The 17,798-nt window shown below is 53.9% G+C and overlaps 1 protein-coding gene across 8 annotated transcripts in view; it reads left to right on the top strand.

Moving 5' to 3' along the window:
• Positions 1 to 492: 492 nt before the first annotated feature.
• CUNH16orf89 (chromosome unknown C16orf89 homolog) overlaps positions 493 to 17,798 on the top strand; it is a 24,649-nt gene continuing 7,343 nt past the window's right edge. For 2 of the 8 annotated variants that reach the window (XR_006851745.2, XR_006851744.2), the window contains exons 1-8: positions 599 to 1,577; positions 3,018 to 3,167; positions 4,868 to 5,018; positions 6,042 to 6,156; positions 7,676 to 7,811; positions 9,008 to 9,112; positions 10,137 to 10,220; positions 15,816 to 15,953. Coding sequence is in view for 6 of the 8 variants with exons in the window: in XM_046444928.2 (XP_046300884.2) it covers positions 1,376 to 1,577; positions 3,018 to 3,167; positions 4,868 to 5,018; positions 6,042 to 6,156; positions 7,676 to 7,811; positions 9,008 to 9,396 (1,143 nt within the window). In the remaining 2 variants the exon portion in view is untranslated. The other 6 variants (XM_046444890.2, XM_046444900.2, XM_058579635.1 and 3 more) reach the window with 6 other exon arrangements.

Genomic DNA, 17,798 nt, shown 5'->3' with positions numbered 1-17,798 from the left:
TGAGGCAGGAGAATGGCAAGTTCGAGGGCAGCCTCAGCAACTTAGCGAGGCCCTGTCTTGAATTTTTTTTTTAAAAAGGGCTATTAAAAAAAGGGGGGGGGGCTAGGGATGAAGCTCAGTGGTAGAGCACTCCTGGGTCCAATCCAGTAGTGGAGGGGGTAAATGAGACAAGAACTTGCAGGAATCTCATAAGGTGATAATGAGAAAGGAACCAAGTGCTGAAAGTACATAGTGCAGGGTGCTCTCACACCAATCAGTCTTTGCTGTTAGAAGTCAGGAGAGTGAGCCAAAGCAGCTCCATCTGGGGAAACTCATCCAGCAGAAAATGTGTCTCTTTATTTGTCAGGATGTATGTAGTATTTGAAGAAAACCTTTCAAATATAAAGAGAGAGAGAGAGAGAGAGAGAGGTAAGTATATAAAGGCGGTAAAAGCCATAATGATTTTTAAGTATCCCTAGGAAGAAGGGAAATTTCCCTGTTGGCCCTTCAATTTCACCTCCCAAAGTAACCACAGTAGTTTATCGTGTCCATGTGATAGCCTTATTACTCAGAAAACTGTCCTCTTGCTGAGAAACACCGAGAACACACTGGTGAAGCCACCCTCCCTCCAGTCCAACGGACAGCACCTTTGAATGTCGGCAGTAGCCCCTGGACAAGATGGCTTGTGCTGATGTGGTTCCCGTGTCCCCAGAGCTCAGCTCAGGACTCAGCAGAGGTGGAATTGGAATGTGAGTGTAAATACCAGATTGCAAATATTCAGTACAAGAAAAATGATGTCAGCCATTTTTATATTGACTACATGTTGAAATAACAATATACTAGAATGATTGACTCAAACGAGGTAGAGCGTGGATTTACCTGCATTTTGCTGTTCTAACGTGGCTATGACAACATTTTGAAGTGCCCACGTGGCTCGCCTTTGCAGCTGGAATTCTACTTTCCTCAAACAGTGCCCCCATGAGGGAGCTTTCAGAGCCGGATGTGCCCTCCCACTAACTCATTCCAAACTTTTTAAAACAAACAAATTCTGCCTTGCAGGGCTTTTGATTTCTGAGTTGCTATTGCCATTGCTCAATCAAGGACCTAGCGTGTGGGCTGGAGGCTCAGGTGCAAGAAGAACCAGAAGGGCTCCTCTCCCCAGGGGACAGCCAGGGGGCTCCACATAAGGTTTGCCCCCCACCCCCACCATCTGTCTCCTGCTGCCTCCTGCCCAGAGCCCTGTGCCCAGGCCACCCAAGCTGCAGATCAGTCCCGCCCGGCCACTTGTCCACGGGTCTGCTGGGGAAGGCGGTGGAGCTGGAGGCGGAGGAAGGCGTGCAGAGGTACCTGGGTGAGAGTGCCACAGGTGTGACCGGCTACACGCAGAAGGCCAGTCATGGCGAGGCCAGGGCTGCTGCTCCTGCTCCTGGCTCTGCGGCCACTACAGCCCTCCCCACTGCCCAGGCCGGACACCACAGAGGGCAAGGTCACCATCGTGGGCCTGATCCTGTCTGCACTGGAGAGAGCCACCTTGTTCCTGGAGGAGAGGCTACCTGGAGTCAACCTAGACGGTGTGGTGGGGTTCCGGGTGCTAGAAGGTGCGTGAGCCCCATTCCCCAGGATGGTCACTGGGAAACCAGTTCTCCTTGTCACCTGCCTTGCTCTGACCCCTAGGACCTGGTGACCACCTGGCATGGGAATAGCCTGCTGTGGCTATAAAGAAAGGGGAGGGGTAGGAGCTGCTTTTCTTGGTTTTGGGGCTCAGCCCGCTGTTGTCGAGTCTTTGGGAAGGAGGAAGGATTTAAAGGCAACATGAGCAAAGATTTGGAAATTATATTCTCAGAAGGAAATGATCCATTTGACCGCTCTTCCTGCCATACCGCGAACACAGGGCGGGGGCGGGGGCGTGCAGAGAAAGCCCTTTTACCAAGAAGGCCACTCCCCTGCATGAGGCTAAGCAGGAACTCTCTCAGGTTTCCTCTCAGCTTCCTCCACTTCCAGCCAAAGCCACCTGAAGGTCCTGGGAAAACAGCCAAGTGTTTGTTCAGTTTCGAGATATAAAATCCTTAAGGAGAGGGCTGGAGACAGGCCAGGGCCAGCAGGGACACACATATCCACTGCAGCGAGCTCCTCCCTGCAGGCCACCCCGACCAAAGCAACAAAGAGCCCGGGCTTGGCGGCAGCCAAGGCTGGGGGGAGGCACCCCCAGTCAGTCTCCTCTGTTTAAGGGTGCAGCTCTCTGCCCACCAGACCCAGGCAGGAGGTGCAGCCCGGGCAGTGCGCCTCCTCACAGCCCACCCCTGCTCCTCTAGGTAGGACCCTGAGGAGACCCAAGACCCTGTCCCCTCCCCTCCAAGCCAGGAAAGAGACATACCCAGGGACTCCTTCATCTGACCCCAGCCCTGTCTCAAACTCCTGTAGAAATCAATGAATTGACCCCCAGGGCTGGCTTCCGCAGCAAGCACAGGAGGTGCAGGACCTGAACAGAACGTTTAGGGACCACGAACATGTCTTAGGTGGTAAAGGAGCCCACACTGACCTAAAAGCAAAGGGTCCCTCAGCTGCCCCACCAGTCCTGAGCCCTCCCTGGTTTCCCGGTAGGCAGCAGACCCAAGTTCCTTAGTTAATACCAATGGCTAAATTTTATTAAGTGCTTACTTTGCAGGTGGGTAGTGCTACATCCTCGCTACACATTAGATCATTTAATTCTTAACACTTCTCCCCAAGAAGTAATAACCGTCACTGTCCCCATTTCACAAATGAGAAAAGCGAAGCAGAGAGAAATCAAATGACTATTTCTGGTCACCCGATGCAAAAACGTTCAATCAGGACTTGAACCTTGAGACAGTGGGGCACTGCCTCAGAGACCAGGCTCTTGTCTGAAACAACCTTCTATCCCTTGGAGCCCTACCCATCACTCAGATCCATGGCCAATACTGGCCCTGCCATAGCCTCTAAGCGCCCAAGGCAGAGGGATTCACGGCCAGCGGCCAGCATTAGCGCCGCCCACGCCTCTTCTCCCCTCTTCTCCCTGGCAGCGCAGCTTCGGGGTGTGCAGGAAGAGTGGGCAGCCGACCCCCGGCTGCGGCCCCTGAGCCTGCGCACCAGGCGGCTGGCGGACAAGCTGGCGGCTCTCCTGCGCAGATCCGTCTTCTACCTGGAGCTGAGTGACCCCAGATACCTTAGAGGTAACAGCGGAGCGGGCCCAGTGCGTCAGGAAGGCGGTGCTGGGGTGTTTGCTTCAATACCCCTGGGCGGGCTCCTCCTGGTGGGGACTGCCCCTTTTTGCCCAGCAAACTGCAGGCAGAGCTGGGAGTGTCCCAGTCACCCCTGACAGGGATCCAGGGTCCAGGGCCTTCTCCCACCCACACAGACAGGCAGGACATAGGCAGGGTCAGCACAGGCCCAGGCATGGGCCCTTCATCCTGCACCAGAGGGGAGGTCTGGTCTGGACTGTTCCCCGGGTGCAATTTCTAAAAGGGAGGGTGCTCCTTTGCCCCTGAAACCTTAGTGCTGTGCCAGCCACACAACAAGGTCTTCTGCCTCCTAATGCCAAGTGCTGTCCTCACCAGGCTTGAGGGCCCTTACAGAGGGACCTATCCTAGAGCCTGGCCTCAGTTGTTCTGTCTCCAGATCAGTGGATCCTTAGCTCAGACAGGATAGAAGCCAAACACGGCTAACAAAGAGAAGGTAAGAATGACTTCTTGCATCAGTTCATACAGCAGGGTGGCTGCCCCATAGGCAGAGAAGCAAGGTCAGGATCAAAGTCTTGGGGCTAGAAGTTAATGTTCCCATAAACTATGTGCCATCTCTCCTTGCAGCTGCATCAGTTGGCACACAGTCAAAAATGTGTCTAAAATTATGTTAGGTCTGCTGCAAGGGGCAGCAGTCGGATCTGCATGCACCAGTTCTATGCTTTCTTATGTCTTAACTAGGGACTGAGCACAGTGGGGCACTCCTGCAATCCCAGCCGCTTGGGAGACTGAGGCAGGAGGGTCAAAACTTCAGGGCTAGCTTCAGCAACTTACTGAGTCCCTAAGCAACTTACCAAGACCCTGTCTCCAAACAAAAAAAAATTAAAAAGGCTGGGATGTAGCTCAGTAGTAAAAGTGTCCTTAGATTCAATCCCCAGAACCCAAAAAAGAAGTTGTTTGTTGGGGGCGGGGCACTTGTAAAACCAGTTCCTTTCCAGGGGCCCCCTTCCTCACTCTCACTTGCCAGGGTGATGGGGGTCATGCGCCACTGCGCTCCCCATTCTGTAGGGCAGCCCAGCCAGCTGCAGGAGACCTAGCCTTCCTGGCCCCTCTGCAGCTGAGTTCTCCATCCTCTTTTAATCCTTATGCACACACCCCTCAGAAATAAGAGCTGTCGCCACATTACAGATGAAGAAAGCGAGATGGGAGATCTGGGTCCTAACGCCAGCCCAGCCTGTCTTCCTAAAGACGACCCGGGCTGCCACCTGTGTTATAAGAGCTCCACTGTGTGATGGGATCCAAGGAGTCTGCCAGCACTTTCAGTGTGTCTAAGCTGCAGAGGGATGCCCTGGTGTCAATCAAAGCCTATCCCAACACTGCACCCATTGTTTAGGGAAAAAATGTCCTGGGGGTTTTGTGTGTCTGTATGGGAGTGATTGTGTGTGTAGTGTGTGGTATGTGTGTGGTGTGTGTGTGTGTTTTGTTTAAAAAGAGATTTGGGCCAGATCATAGCTGAGTCCACCCAGGAGCTTCTGGGGGATTCAAACACTGGTGGAGCAGAAGGCGGGCTCAGAGCTGAACTGGCAGCTACTACGGGCAGTGCCTGGGGCTACCCAGGTCCCCCTGCGGTGGTCTGGGTGGCCCAGGTGGCAGCGCTCTGGTGGCTCACACCTCCCACCTCTCCTGTCTGCCAGAGTTCCTGCCGAGTCTCCAGCCCGGATTTTGGAAGCTGCCCTGCACCTGGACGCACACCAACACCTCGCTGGTCTACCCCGTGCTGGAGCCCGAGGACTCGTTCTCAGAGGAAAGCAGCGACGCATGCCTGGTGCAGCTGCTGGGAACCGGGTGGGTGCCCGAGGACCCCGCTGGATGAAAATTTCACTCACTCCCGACACCCCCAGGCTGCATCCAGGGAATTTATGCAAAAACACACACAGCTCATCCAAGAGTCAGCCCCACAATGCCTGGGGACTCCTTCCCCAGCCTGAAGTTTCCCTGAGTCCCACTGCTCCAGGACAAAGCATCCAGCAGCTCCTACCGCCCTGCCAGGTCCCAGTCCCCTAGGATCCAACCTCAGAGTCCTCTTTGCAGGCTCTCAAAGGCACCATCCACTCCACTGCAAAGCTTTTGCTCCAACTGCTGTGCGCCCCCTCACTCAGACCTGTCCTCAGGGCCCACCCTGCCCCTGCACACTGCACACTTCGTACCTGGGCTGCGGGCTCCCAGAACCTCTGTAGGTGTTTTACAGTCCTGTCTCCCCGAGGGGCTGCGGGTCTGCGGGTCTGCGGGTCTGGGAAGGCAGGGCTGAGCCTTAGCTCACTAGCCATTTTATTCTGCTGTAAGGTGGACTTAGGGCAGCACTCCCTCCAGTGCAGGGTCGCAGAGCAGAATGGGCAGCGAGTGTCCCCCTCCTCTCAGCATCCTTCAGAGAGGGGTTTGGGACAGGCCACAGCTGGGTCCACCCAGGAGCAGTGCTCTGGTGAGAGTCCCACGCCTGCTACCTGTCTTTATGAGGCAGGTTTGTCATAGGGTGCAGGAGCATTTGGGGCCCAGACTCCCAGGCTGCCTAGATCCGAGAGTCCGTTGTTTAGGGCCATGATGGGAAAGATGTCATTTGAGGACTCCACAGAGTCATAGAAGTCTCAGGCCTTGGTGGCTTCCCAAACTCAAGACAGCTCCAACATGCTGTTCCCTGAGGTAGAGGTACAGATTTAGGAGACCAAGACACTGCACACCTGTATTTTATTTGGCACCCGCTGTGCCCAGCCTGGAGCCTACTAAGGCTCATACAATAGGTGGGGGGATCGGCCAGGGCAGACCTGGTGGCAGTGGAGCACCACCCTTAACAGACGCAACTGCACTCCCCAGGAACAGCAGCCAGCCCTGCAGGATCCCAGACTTCTGCAGGACACTCATGACCCAGCCCAACTGCTCAGGCTACAGGCTGTCCCACCAGCTGCTCTTCTTCCTCTGGGCCAGAATGGTGAGGGTCAGGGGGAACGGGGGGAAGACAAGAAGGGCTCACGGCAGGTAGTGTGTCTGCCACATGCCAGGAAATTAAGTGGCTTTTTGGATTTGTGCCTGAGCCCTCAGGAGGGAGAGGTGAGAGTCAGCTGCCACCTTCGGCTCCATCGCTGAGCCGATTAGATGGTGATGGGTGGGGATGGACTGGGGGCTCTGCTGGCCTGACAGAGAGACAGCCTTGCATGCTGAGCTGGATCTCAGGACCTCAGAAAAACAGAGAGAGAGAGAATAAAATAGAGGAGGCGGGGAGGAACCCTGCAAAGGACAAATGAGTGGAAGAGGAGAGACCAAGCCAGGCCCCTGGTGAGTGGCAGCAGGTGTCCTTCACCAGGGCCAGCAGGGAGAGGGAGCCGGGAGAGGAGGGAAGGGAGGAGTCAAAGCCCAAGGTGGCCTTGCTGTGGTTCTGGTATGCCCCACCCTGGAAATTCCTTGACAATTCTATGGTAAAATGACGCTAGGGAACAACTTGAAACACCAACGAGGCTAAGGCTTTTATATTCGTTTGTTTGTTTTAGCCTGTTTTTCAAAACACTTGAACTTGGAGGAAAGGAGAGCGGGTTTTAAAGAGTGTAACCCAAGGCTTGGGCGGGGGGAAGGTGCCCAGCAACCCCAGCAGCTCCCCTGGTGTCTTGGGCCTCCGGGATGCACAGCAGCCCCTATGGTCATGGAGCTAGGCAGACGTGTTCTAGGTCTGGGGGGGCTCCTGTCCTTGGGGTCCTGAGGACTGAAACCTGGGAGAAGGGACATCCAGCTCCACCTCTTCCACACCCAACATCCTTCCAAACCTCAGAATTATAATCATAATAATGATAAAAATGCTAAAAAAAAATGTTTCTTTAAGGGCCTGGGGTCACGATTCAGTAGTAGGCTGTGTGCTTAATATGTGTGACCCCTGGGTTCAGCACACATTGATGTGGAAAATTAGAGCTCATGATCTTCATTCCGAAAATGTTAGTGCCCAGTAGTCCTTGGTTTGATGGGGATTTTTTAAATTAACATTTCTTTGCAAGCTGCTGCAGATCAATGTTATTAGATTCAACAGGTAAAAAGTTAGTCTCACCATTGCAACAGAAGGTTCTAAAGCCTGTTCTCAATTCCTGTTCTTCTCTTCCTGTGCTGGAGAATCATCAGCCAGGTCCAGGGCCCATATTTGAGTAGCCCTGAAGCTGCCCTAGGGGTTAGTCCCTGATTGCACCACAAGGGAGCGTTTGCAGAGTGCCTTCTGGGGTGTTGTCCACCCAAGCCAGAGACCCTCTAGTGCCGTTCCTAGTGACCTCTTCCTTTCTGATGACCTTAGGGCAGAGCCAGGCCCCAGCCCAGCGCTTTCAGGCCTCAGTGATGGAGCAGGCTGAGAGAGTGGGTGGAGAAGGAGAAAAGTGGTGGAAGGAGAAGTCCTGGCCCAGACACAGCCCCCAAGACCATCTCAGAACTGCGAGTTGAGTGTGTGTGTGTTCCCTGTCCCTGGTGTTTGTCCCCAGCAAGGATGCACAGAAGGACTGTTCCACCAGAGTCAGCACTACATCAGTGTCTTCTGTGCCAACATGATGGAGCTGACCCGGAGAGCTGAGGCCATCGGATACGCCTACCCAACCAGGGACCTCTTCATGGAAAACAGTGCGCTGGCCTTCTGCCCTCAGGATAAAGCAGGGTGTTCATGAGTGGTCAGACTCACACATACACACATGTTCTCTCTCTCTCTCTCTCTCTCTCTCTCTCTCTCTCTCTCTCACACACACACACACACACACACACACACACACACAGTGGTCAGACTCACACATACACACATGTTCTCTCTCTCTTTCTCTCTCTCTCTCTCACACACACACACAGTGGTCAGACTCACACATACACACATGTTCTCTCTCTCTCTCTCTCTCTCTCTCTCTCTCTCTCACACACACACACACACACACACAGTGGTCAGACTCACACATACACACGTTCTCTCTCTCTCTCTCTCTCTCTCTCTCTCTCACACACACACACACACACACAGTGGTCAGACTCACACATACACACATGTTCTCTCTCTCTCTCTCTCTCTCTCCCTCTCTCTCTCTCTCACACACACACACACACACACGAGTAGGATTGCCAAGTTAAACAAATAAAAATACAAAGTGCCCAGTTAAATATGCACTTCAAATAAGCAGTGGATAAAACTTTGGTATAAGTATATCCTAAATATCACATGGGATATACTTATACTAAAAATGTGTTCATTGTTTATCGGAAACTCAGATGTAGCTGAACATCTTATCTCACTGCGTGACCACTTCCTTCCCCCAAGAGCTGTCCCAGTGACAGAGCTCACTATGTAATCCCAGTGACTCAGGAGACTGAGGCAGGAAGATTACTTTTCAGGTCAACCTCAGCAATTTAGCAAGGCAGTAAGCAAACTAGTGAAACCCTGTCTCAAAATAAAAAAAAGGGAAAGGGCTGGGGATGTATTCCACAGGTAAAGCTCCCCTGGGTTCAATCCCAGTAAAATAAAAAAGAGATGGGGAGGGAGGGGGGAGAGAGAAAAGAAAAAAAAGAAAACAGACCCCAAAGCCTAGAGATGAGGCAGAGAGGAGCCCCTGGGTGGCCACTCGTTGGCTTAGTTGTCCAACTCCCTCCCTGTGATCAAGACCCTAAGTGGAGCAGGACACGGGCCTGGGAGCCCCTCCAGGGGGGTCTCTGGCTGCCTCCTTCCCGCCCCGTGTGGCCTGCATACCTCCTGCTCTTCCTCCCCTGTGGTGGCCCTGGAGAGGGGAAGGAGCTGGCCTGGGGGACAGGCCTGCAGAGGGCCCCCTGTTCGCTTCCAGTCATGCTCTGTGGAATCAGCGGCTTCTCTGACTTCTACAAGCTCCGGTGGCTGGAGGCCATTCTCAGCTGGCAGAGGCCTTGGGAGGGATGCTTCGGGAAGCCTGGTGAGCTGCGTCTCAGGTGGGAAAGGACGTGTTGGTGTTGGGGCACCGGAGAGGTCGTGGCATGCCTGTGCAGGCGTGGGCTCACACACAGGCAGAAATGGGCTTGGAGCTTTGGAAGCGAAAATTTTGCAGGTTGTGAGGCGTACCCCACTTGGTCGGGTCTGCTCAGGAGACTAGAACTGCATCAGCCACCTCAACAGAGGGGGTTCTGTGTGCTGGGGTTGAGCAAGGAAAGGCACAGAGGGCCTGAGGGTTTTGTGGCATCAGCAAAGTCAACCAGGTAACCAGTGCTTACTGAGCACCTGCTCGTGTGCCCCACCCTGGGCTCCGGGGGACGTTGAGGCCTGAGGGAAAGAGGCAGAAACCTCCTAAGCATCCAGTAAGTGAAGCAGTGACCAGTTCTCGAGAGGGTGAGGAAAGAGAGGAACCCGGGAAGGTTCTGTGGGCAGCGGGGGCAGGGGAAGCTCCTGGGAGGAGGCGGCGCACCTCAGAGCTGAGCGGCCCAGGGCTCAGGCTGTAGGTGGCCCCTGCCAGCCCCTCGGCCTTTGGAGTAGGTCATTTTGCTCTAGGCCCAAACTTCTTCCTCTGTAAATAAATGCGATAATCAGCCACCTTCCCAAGTGTGAAAGGACAGACAGGACCCACACTGAGGCTCCCAGGAAATGCTGGTGTCCTCCTGAGAAGCTTGGGATCCTCAAAGAAGCAAACACTTTTGAATTAAGGGGATGTGGTTTTTAGGACGGAGTTGATGGACTGAGAAGTCCCCACGCCCCAGACCTCCACAGGGAGCAGGTTGGGGCAGGAACTTGTGTTTTTCATAAGCACGTCCATGGTTCCCTGGGAACGGGTTGGGAATTACAGTTCGAGAAATCATCAGTCGAGGCCACATGAAAGGATCTGCAGACAGGTGCAGGAAGAAGCTTCTAGCATAGCCTCAGAATTCCAGAGAAGATCTGAACAGCTTGCGTTGTTAAGAGGGGATGAAGTTTATTAAGTAATGTTTAAAACTGTGTCTCTTCTCCAGCTGCCAAGGAGGAGGACCCCCCCACGGCCCCTCCACACCGCCCGCATGTTCTAAGAGTGAAGAGGAGAGAGAAGCAATTCATAGGTAACGAAGCACCCACAGGCCTTGGCGTGAAGACAGGGCACCCTAGAAAGACGAGGCAGACGTTCGTTCTCCTCTGGCACAGGTGCCCTCGGTGGGAAAAGGCCCCTGCACACTGAGGCCCTGGGCGCCAGGCCTCCGTGTCTGGGAGGCAAAGGGAAGGGTGGGCATCTCTCATCGTCTCCTCTCAGGAAGTGGGGGTCCAGAGATACTGTGTGCAGTTAGAAGAACGTGAGGGGCATTCACGGCCTGTTGAAGACCACAGAAGTTCCCCACTTGGTCAGGTCTGCGCAGGAGACTAGAACTGCATCAGCCACCTCAACAGAGGGGTTCTGTGTGCTGGGGTTGAGCAAGGAAAGGCACAGAGGGCCTGAGGGCCAGTGGCCAAGGGGCTGGGCAGGCCTGGTGGCCCTGGAGCCTGGCGACCCCAGAGCTGCCCCAAGTTACGCCTGTTGTCCCGGCTGTGAGGAACAGTGCCCCTCTCCCACCAGTGTGCTGCTGTGATGAGATCGTAGGGTGGCCCAGCAGTGTGGAGACTGAGCAGAATGTGCTCGGGGAGAAGACAAGGAAAACCGTAGAGGAAAGAGGGGTAGGAATAAAAACTGCAAAGTTTGCGAGGCAAATCCAGAGGGGGAGGTGGACTAGTCAGCCCCAGCTAGGCCTCCAGTGGACCCTGGTAAAGGATTCCAGCCACCAAATGCCTGTCCATCAGCCCTGACGCGGCCTCCGCATCTGCCCACAGGTAGCCAAGGGGGGAAGCGAGACGCAAACCCAAAGAGCCCATTTTGTGGCCACCATCAAAGTCGCACAGGAAGAGAGAGGTTCCCTGGCCAGGCCTGCCTGACAGAGGACACTGGGGCTGCCTGTGTCCAGGCTAGCAGGGGGCTGTGGTCCCTCCCCAAATAGCTGCTTGTCCCCAGAGACTGACAGCCTGACTGTGGCACTGTCCTGAGGGCCAGAAAGAGCAACAGAAATCCCAAAGCCCCAGGCCTTTCCAGCGGCCTAGGAAAGGCCCAGGAGTGTGTGCTCCCAGTGGCTCAGGAGGCTGAGGCAGGAGGACAGGTTGCGAGTTCAGGGGCACCCCAGCAATTTAGCCAGTTACAAAATAAAAACTAAAAAGGGCTGGGGGCATGGCTGGGTGGCATAGCACCCCTGGGTTCTGTCCCCAGTACCCAAACCAGAAAGGTCTCCCTGGAGCGGGATCTGGACCAGGGTGGGGCCTCAGGTCAGATCCCACCTGGCTGAGAAGGAGGTTCCCCCACAAACGGAGAGTCCTCCCAAGACGAGCAGCCAGAATTCACTTCCTGTACTCTTAGGTCAGCTGGGAGGGAGGGACACAACTCCCAGATGAGCTGGCCCGTCATTGCAAGGGCCACTGGCAGCCCCCAGTCCGCAGCAGGGGGATGGGTGGGTGCCAGCCCAGCAAGGCGGGTCTGACAGGGCACCAAGCCTCCTCAGGGCGCCAGGCGAGCTGGCTGGGGGACGTGTGGGCAGCGCTCATGCTGGCGTGTTGAAGAAAGGGCCAGCACTCACCAGGGCCCCTCTCCTGCAGATGGCTGCTCCTGCCACAGCACAGCCGTGGCGGTCGCAGCCCTGGGGGGCTTCCTGTATGTCCTGGCGGAATCCCCACCCGCAAAGGAAGAGCTGCGTCTGTCCACAAGACCCCCGCTGAGCGGCTCCTAGGATGGACGCTCCCACCCCTGCTTCCTGCAGGATGAGCAGGCCCCTTCGGCCTTTCGTAGGTCTTGGGGCCGAGGCCACATCCTGAGAAGGAGGCAGCTGAGGAAACCGACAGCAGGAAACTGTCACTATCTGGGGTTGTCTGAAGCCCTGAGTGAGCAGGGCAGGGAAGGCAGGGCACATGAACACATTTAGAGCACCATCCCGAGTTGAGTCTTGTTGTTCTAAGTCTCCGGCAGCCTCTTGGTCTCTGGCCTCTGTTTCTAGTCTCCAGTTTCACTCAAGGCGAATTCTAGGGAGTCATCGCTTCAGTCTGCTTTCTGCTACTCTAACAGAATACCCGAGACAGGGTGATTTATAAACCACAGAAGTCTATTTGTTCTATAGTTCTGGAGGCTAGAAAATCCAAGGGAATGGAGTGGGCATCTAGTGCCACGTCATAACACAGCAGAAGGCAAGGGGGCATGTGTGAGAGGGACAGAGGGGGGGACTAACACCGCCAGGTCACGACACCACATCATCATGCATCATACACCAGCAGTGGGCAGCAGTGTGGCTCTGTGCCCAGGCTGCCTGGCTTCAAACCCCAGCTCTGTGTGCTTGAGAAAGTCACGAGCTTCTCTGTGACTCGGTCTCCTCCTCAGTGACATTGGAACAGCCCCACCTTGCGGCAAAGATGATGTGAGTAGCAGACTGAGAGTAGCGCCCACCCCATGCTGGGAGCCAGGTGCTACCTGCTGCACAGAGGGCCAAGTGACAGGGCTCCTCAGCCTCCCACTCCCAGCCCCGGGTTCTTCCGTCTTCTGACTCAGCACGTGAGCCAGAGCTCAGACCTGGCTTAGCCTTTGAGAGCAGAACTCAGGACTGTGGCCCAGCCGCCATCTGGGAGCTGCGACGGGTGGTGCACAGAACGTGTGGCACTTCGACACCAGGGGGACACCTAGTCAACAGCCCTGTCCTCGGGCTGGAAGGCTTTAGTGCATTGTCCTGTGCTGGCCACCCTGTGACAACCCCACTCCTGCCACACCCAGCTCCACAGCCGGTGGTGGAGGCAGGGAGAGGCTCTCCTAAACCTCAGCAGTCTGCCCTGGACACTGTCCCACAGTGGTGTTTAAGCCGTTGGGCCCAGAGCATCCTGCTCCTGAAGACTGCCTTCTTTTGAGGCGCTTGTTGTCTTAGGGAACCGGAAGCCAGAATGCACGCCCCTTGGCCCCCCAGTGCTTGGAGGATTTCTCTCCATTGCCTTGCAAGCAGAGATGTGACCCTGCCAGGAGTCAGCTGCACACAACGGGATTAGGGGGCAACCACGCCCACCCCATCCTTCCTGAATGGGGCGTGGACGTCCCTGGGGCCTGACTGCTGCACTTCAGGAGGCTTTAGTTACCAAACAGGGCAGGAAGTGACCACAGGCAAACCTGTGCTTAAGTCACCTTCAGGAAAAGGGAGTCCTAATGGAAGAAAAATGCCGGAGACACACCCACCTGGATGACCACTTCCCCTTGAACCACCTTTGTCACCAGTGGTGCTGAAAGGGCACAGACAGAGGCAGAGGAGTCCTCTCACCTCTCCTTGAACACCGCGTAGACCTGAGGCTTCCTGTCCTGTGTTCACATGTGCTCGTCCTTCCTGCCACCACCCCTCCCTACGTGGGTTTCTCAGTGTGTGGCCTGTGGCCACCTCCATCAGAATCACCTGGGGGTCGAGCAAGACGTGCACATTCCTGGGCCCTCTTCTAACCAGCCAGGAAGGACCCGGGACGTGCATGTCTGGCAGGCTCCACAGAATGCTGGGGCTCACCAAGGTTGAGAACTGCAGGGTCCCCAGGGCGTGGAGCTGTATGACAGGATGTGGCACACAGACAGAACACCTCCACTTGGCATGGGGCGGTGGCCCGGTCACTGAACAGCCTTCCCCTTCACACCCTCCTCACACTCCTTTATGGAGCGTGCCTGTTACGACTGCACTGTGTCCCCCCAAATTCATATGCTCAGGTCCTGACCCCCAGGACAGGGGGTCTGCATTTGAAAACAGGGTTTTGGCAGAGATCATTAGTTAAGATGAGGTCGCACTGAGGTAGGAGACCCCTAATCCAGTGTGACCGCTGGATTTAGGAAAGGGGGGCATTTGGGCACAGAAGCGACACACAGAGAAAGCCCCAGGAGAAGCCGGCGGGGAGCAGGTGGAGCTCGGCAGCGCTTCTGCCAGCCAGGGGTGCCGGGATCGCCAGGGATCCTTGAGAGGCAGGATGGGAAAGACCCTCCCCAGCTCCCAGGAGGAGCCAACATGGCAACCGCTTCATCTCTGACTTCTAGCCCCCAGGACTCTGAGGCCACACAACGCTGTGGCTGAGGCCGTACAGGCTATGGCGGTCCCTGGTACAGCAGCCTCAGCAAACTCACCAGGCATCAGGAGCAGCTAGGTCCCTGCAGCTCACACCTGATGCAAAGCAAAGCCCCCTCTGATTGTTCACAGTCTGGCCTTTGTTAAAATGACTGACGCTAGCTGGGCATGGTGGTGCACGCCTGTAATCCCAAAGCTCAGGAGGCTGAGGCAGGAGGATGCAAATTCAAGGCCAGCCTTAGCAATTTAGCAAGGCCGTATTTCAATAAATAAATAAATAGGGGCTGAGCTTGTGGCTCAGAGGTAGAGCACTTGCCTCCCATGCATGAGGCCCTGGTACTGATCCTCAACACCACACACAAAAAATAAAGATATTGTGTCCATCTACAACTAAAAAAGTATTTAAAAATAAATAAATAAGGGCTGGGGATGTGGCTCAGTACTCTGGGTTCAATCCCAGGTACAAAAAAAAAAAATCTTCCGGGGTCCCTGGGGGAGGGAGGGGGAGGGGAGAGGGAGGCTGTGCTTGGCTTGCACCCCCCACTCCAGCCTCTGCCATGTCTTCATGTGGCCTTTTTCTCTCTGTGTCTCCATCTCTTCTCCTAAGGACACCAATCAGATTGGTGTTCGCTCCATCCCAGTGTGACCTCATCTTAACTGATTATGTCTGCAAAGTTCCAATATTCAAATAAGGTCTTACCCTGAGGTTCTGGCATCTGACCCTGTCACACACTGAATCACAACAGTGGCCCCCAGAGGGGCCTGGCATTGATGGCCAACTAGGCTCGCCAGGGCTCCTAGGACGGCCACACATGGCACAGGCACCCAGGCACTGTCTAACCTGGACACTGTCATGGGACAAGAGCCCTGAGAGGCTCTTGCCCCCAGGGCCAGCTCCAAGGCTTCACTCAGGACCCTGCAGAGGGTCCTGGGCTGCTTTAACCCTCTGTTCTCGCCACCTGTTGTGAGCTAACTATGCCATTAACTTAGGCAAAACGTGTCTTTCCACAATGTCAGAGTTTATCAAATGACAAATTCACAGGTGGGAAGCAGGTGTGGGTCAGCTGGTAGTCATAAACTAGACAAACAGGTCTTTTATTCCAATCTTATTATTATTATTATTATTATTTTTGTGTGGTTCCAAGGATTGAACTCAAGGGCACTCAACCACTGAGCCACATCCCCAGCCCATTTTTGTGTTTTATTAGAGACAGGGTCTCACTGAGTTGCTTAGCGACTCACTAAATTGCTGAGACTGGCTTTGAACTTGCGATTCTCCTGCCTCTCCTCCAGAGCAGCTGGGATTACAGGTGTGCGCCACCACGCCTGGCCTCCAATCTTAATTTCTAATATGTGCAACGTTCAAGTCACACATCGTACTTCACACGGTAACATATAAATGGGTCACAGAAACACTAAGAAAGGGTTAAGGCAGCCGCAGGGTGACAGGATGCTGAGCACAGGCAGAGAGGATATGAGTGCAGAGTCACTGTAGGTGGCCAGATAAGGGTTTTAACAAGGCAGGTCCTCAGAGTGCTCAAAGCAGAGGGTCCTGACAGATGGCAGTTTCCGTTTCAGAGAGTCAATTTGAAGCGGGTCACGCGTGGTCATCACAGGCAGGAGAAAGCACGTTCTGCTAAAGCCTGATGGGGACAAGAAATCAGAAGTTCATCCCTGTGGCGATTATCCTGGGCAAGTCTCATAAGGAGTGACCAGGTAACAGGGGATGCTGTTGAAAGACTTAGACTCCCCGTCCAAGAACGAACCACACGAACAAAACACTGGCTGCAAAAGCAAGAAGCAGTTTATTGCTACACAGGCGCCTGCAGGTGCACAGCAAAACCTCAGCCGAAGCTTTGGTGACTGGCACACCGGGCTTTGGGGTACAGATCTTTTATAGGGTACAGGGGTCAGTTTCCCGCCTAGCACAATAGCAGGTATCTCATTGGCTCTTTTGAACCCAGCATATAGGTTACCTAAAGGGTAAACTTGTTTTTCACTTAAGTTCCCGGAAAACCCACAGGCTTACATTCCGTTTTTGCTTATCTGTTCCTGTTTGCTCAGGCATGTCGAAGAGCAGTTAAACTGCTCTTTCTCAGCTGGTTATGTGGAAAGTTCATCCGGTGCTTAGACTTGTTTGTGACATACCTGCATGCTTTCACAACAAGGCCTTAGGTTACTGGGCTGGGGTCTTTCATTCCCCCCTTTTTCTATAACATGGATAAAATCTTATATCCACTATTCTGATTGCTCAGGTTCTTGGGCTAGACTTGTTTGGGACCCTGCCTGTTGCTGGAGCAACTGGTATTGTTGAGTAAGAACCATAGTTTGAATCACAGAAAGCCTCTCCTTCATGAATTGCACCAATCTATTGAGTATGCAGGGTCCAAACGTTAGGATTATCAGCAGAATAACTAAAGGTCCCGCTATGGTGGATAGCAAAGTAGTTAACCATGGGGATTTGTTAAACCAATGTTCAAACCATCCTTGTTGTGCTTCAAATTCTTTTTGCCTTTTGGCCAACCTTTCAGTGACTTTTTCCATAGTTTCCCGGACCACCCCCGTATGGTCAGCATAAAAACAACATTGTTCCTTTAAAGCCACGCAGAGACCACCTTCCCTAAGGAATAACAGATCTAATCCTCTCCTATTTTGTAGCACGACTTCTGAGAGGGAAGAGAGAGATTTCTCTAAGGCCATGATAGACTTGGCCATGGCAGTTAAATCCTCATTCATTGCCATCTGGAGGTGCAGCAGTTGACCCCCTTGGATGTAGGCGGCTGTCCCAGTTCCTATTCCAGCTGCTATTCCACCTATGCCTAGGAGGAGGGCGATGGTCATGGTAATGGGCTCTCTGTGGAATCGCGTTCTTCCCTCAAAATGTCCTAGAACATATTTTGACTCTAAATAAGATATCTTAGGCCACAATTGTATCAGCACGCAAAAATCAGTGGATGCATTCAGGACTGATATAGAAACACAGGGGGTTAGTCCAGTATTACAAGCCCAATAGGTTCCATTGGGGCCCCACCAGTATTCATTTTGGGAGCTAGTCACTTGGAGGGTAATATTACAGAGATGTTGGTATGGGGGAGGTACATGTCCTATGCAGACCCCTTCTCCTGTAACTTCAGTGATAGTAAGCTTATAACTGGGTAAAGATACACATTTAGGGTCAGGGATGCTGTTGTCGTACCAATTAGACAGTATTGCTATCCCTTCATAATAGGGTGGGCTTGAGGTTAAACATAGCCAACAATCTTGAGTACGGTTAGGGTTAGTAGCATTAAGGGCGTAAAAAGCTCCTTGAATCAGGTCCCGGGGTGAGTGGGCTCAAGGAAATAGTCAGAGGTTCGGTAATTCTTAGTTATGGGTGGTCTGCTGGAGGAAGCCTTTATAGGGACTTCAGGCCGGTTGGGTGATGAGGGGACCCTCTGGTCTCCGAGTACCGGATTGGGCCTTACAAAAATTGAGGGATTTCTATCCATAGTTAACTGAAGCCGGAAGAGCAGGCCTGGATTATGTTGCCCCGGGGTATAAAGACGGATTCCCCATAGATAC

The sequence above is a fragment of the Marmota monax genome, unplaced genomic scaffold (genome assembly GCF_021218885.2).
Source record: "Marmota monax isolate L192 unplaced genomic scaffold, Marmota_monax_Labrador192_F-V1.1 WCK01_AAM20220418_F8-fsc00035, whole genome shotgun sequence".
Taxonomy (NCBI): Eukaryota; Metazoa; Chordata; class Mammalia; order Rodentia; family Sciuridae; genus Marmota; species Marmota monax.
This window is presented reverse-complemented; position numbering and strand designations above follow the sequence as displayed.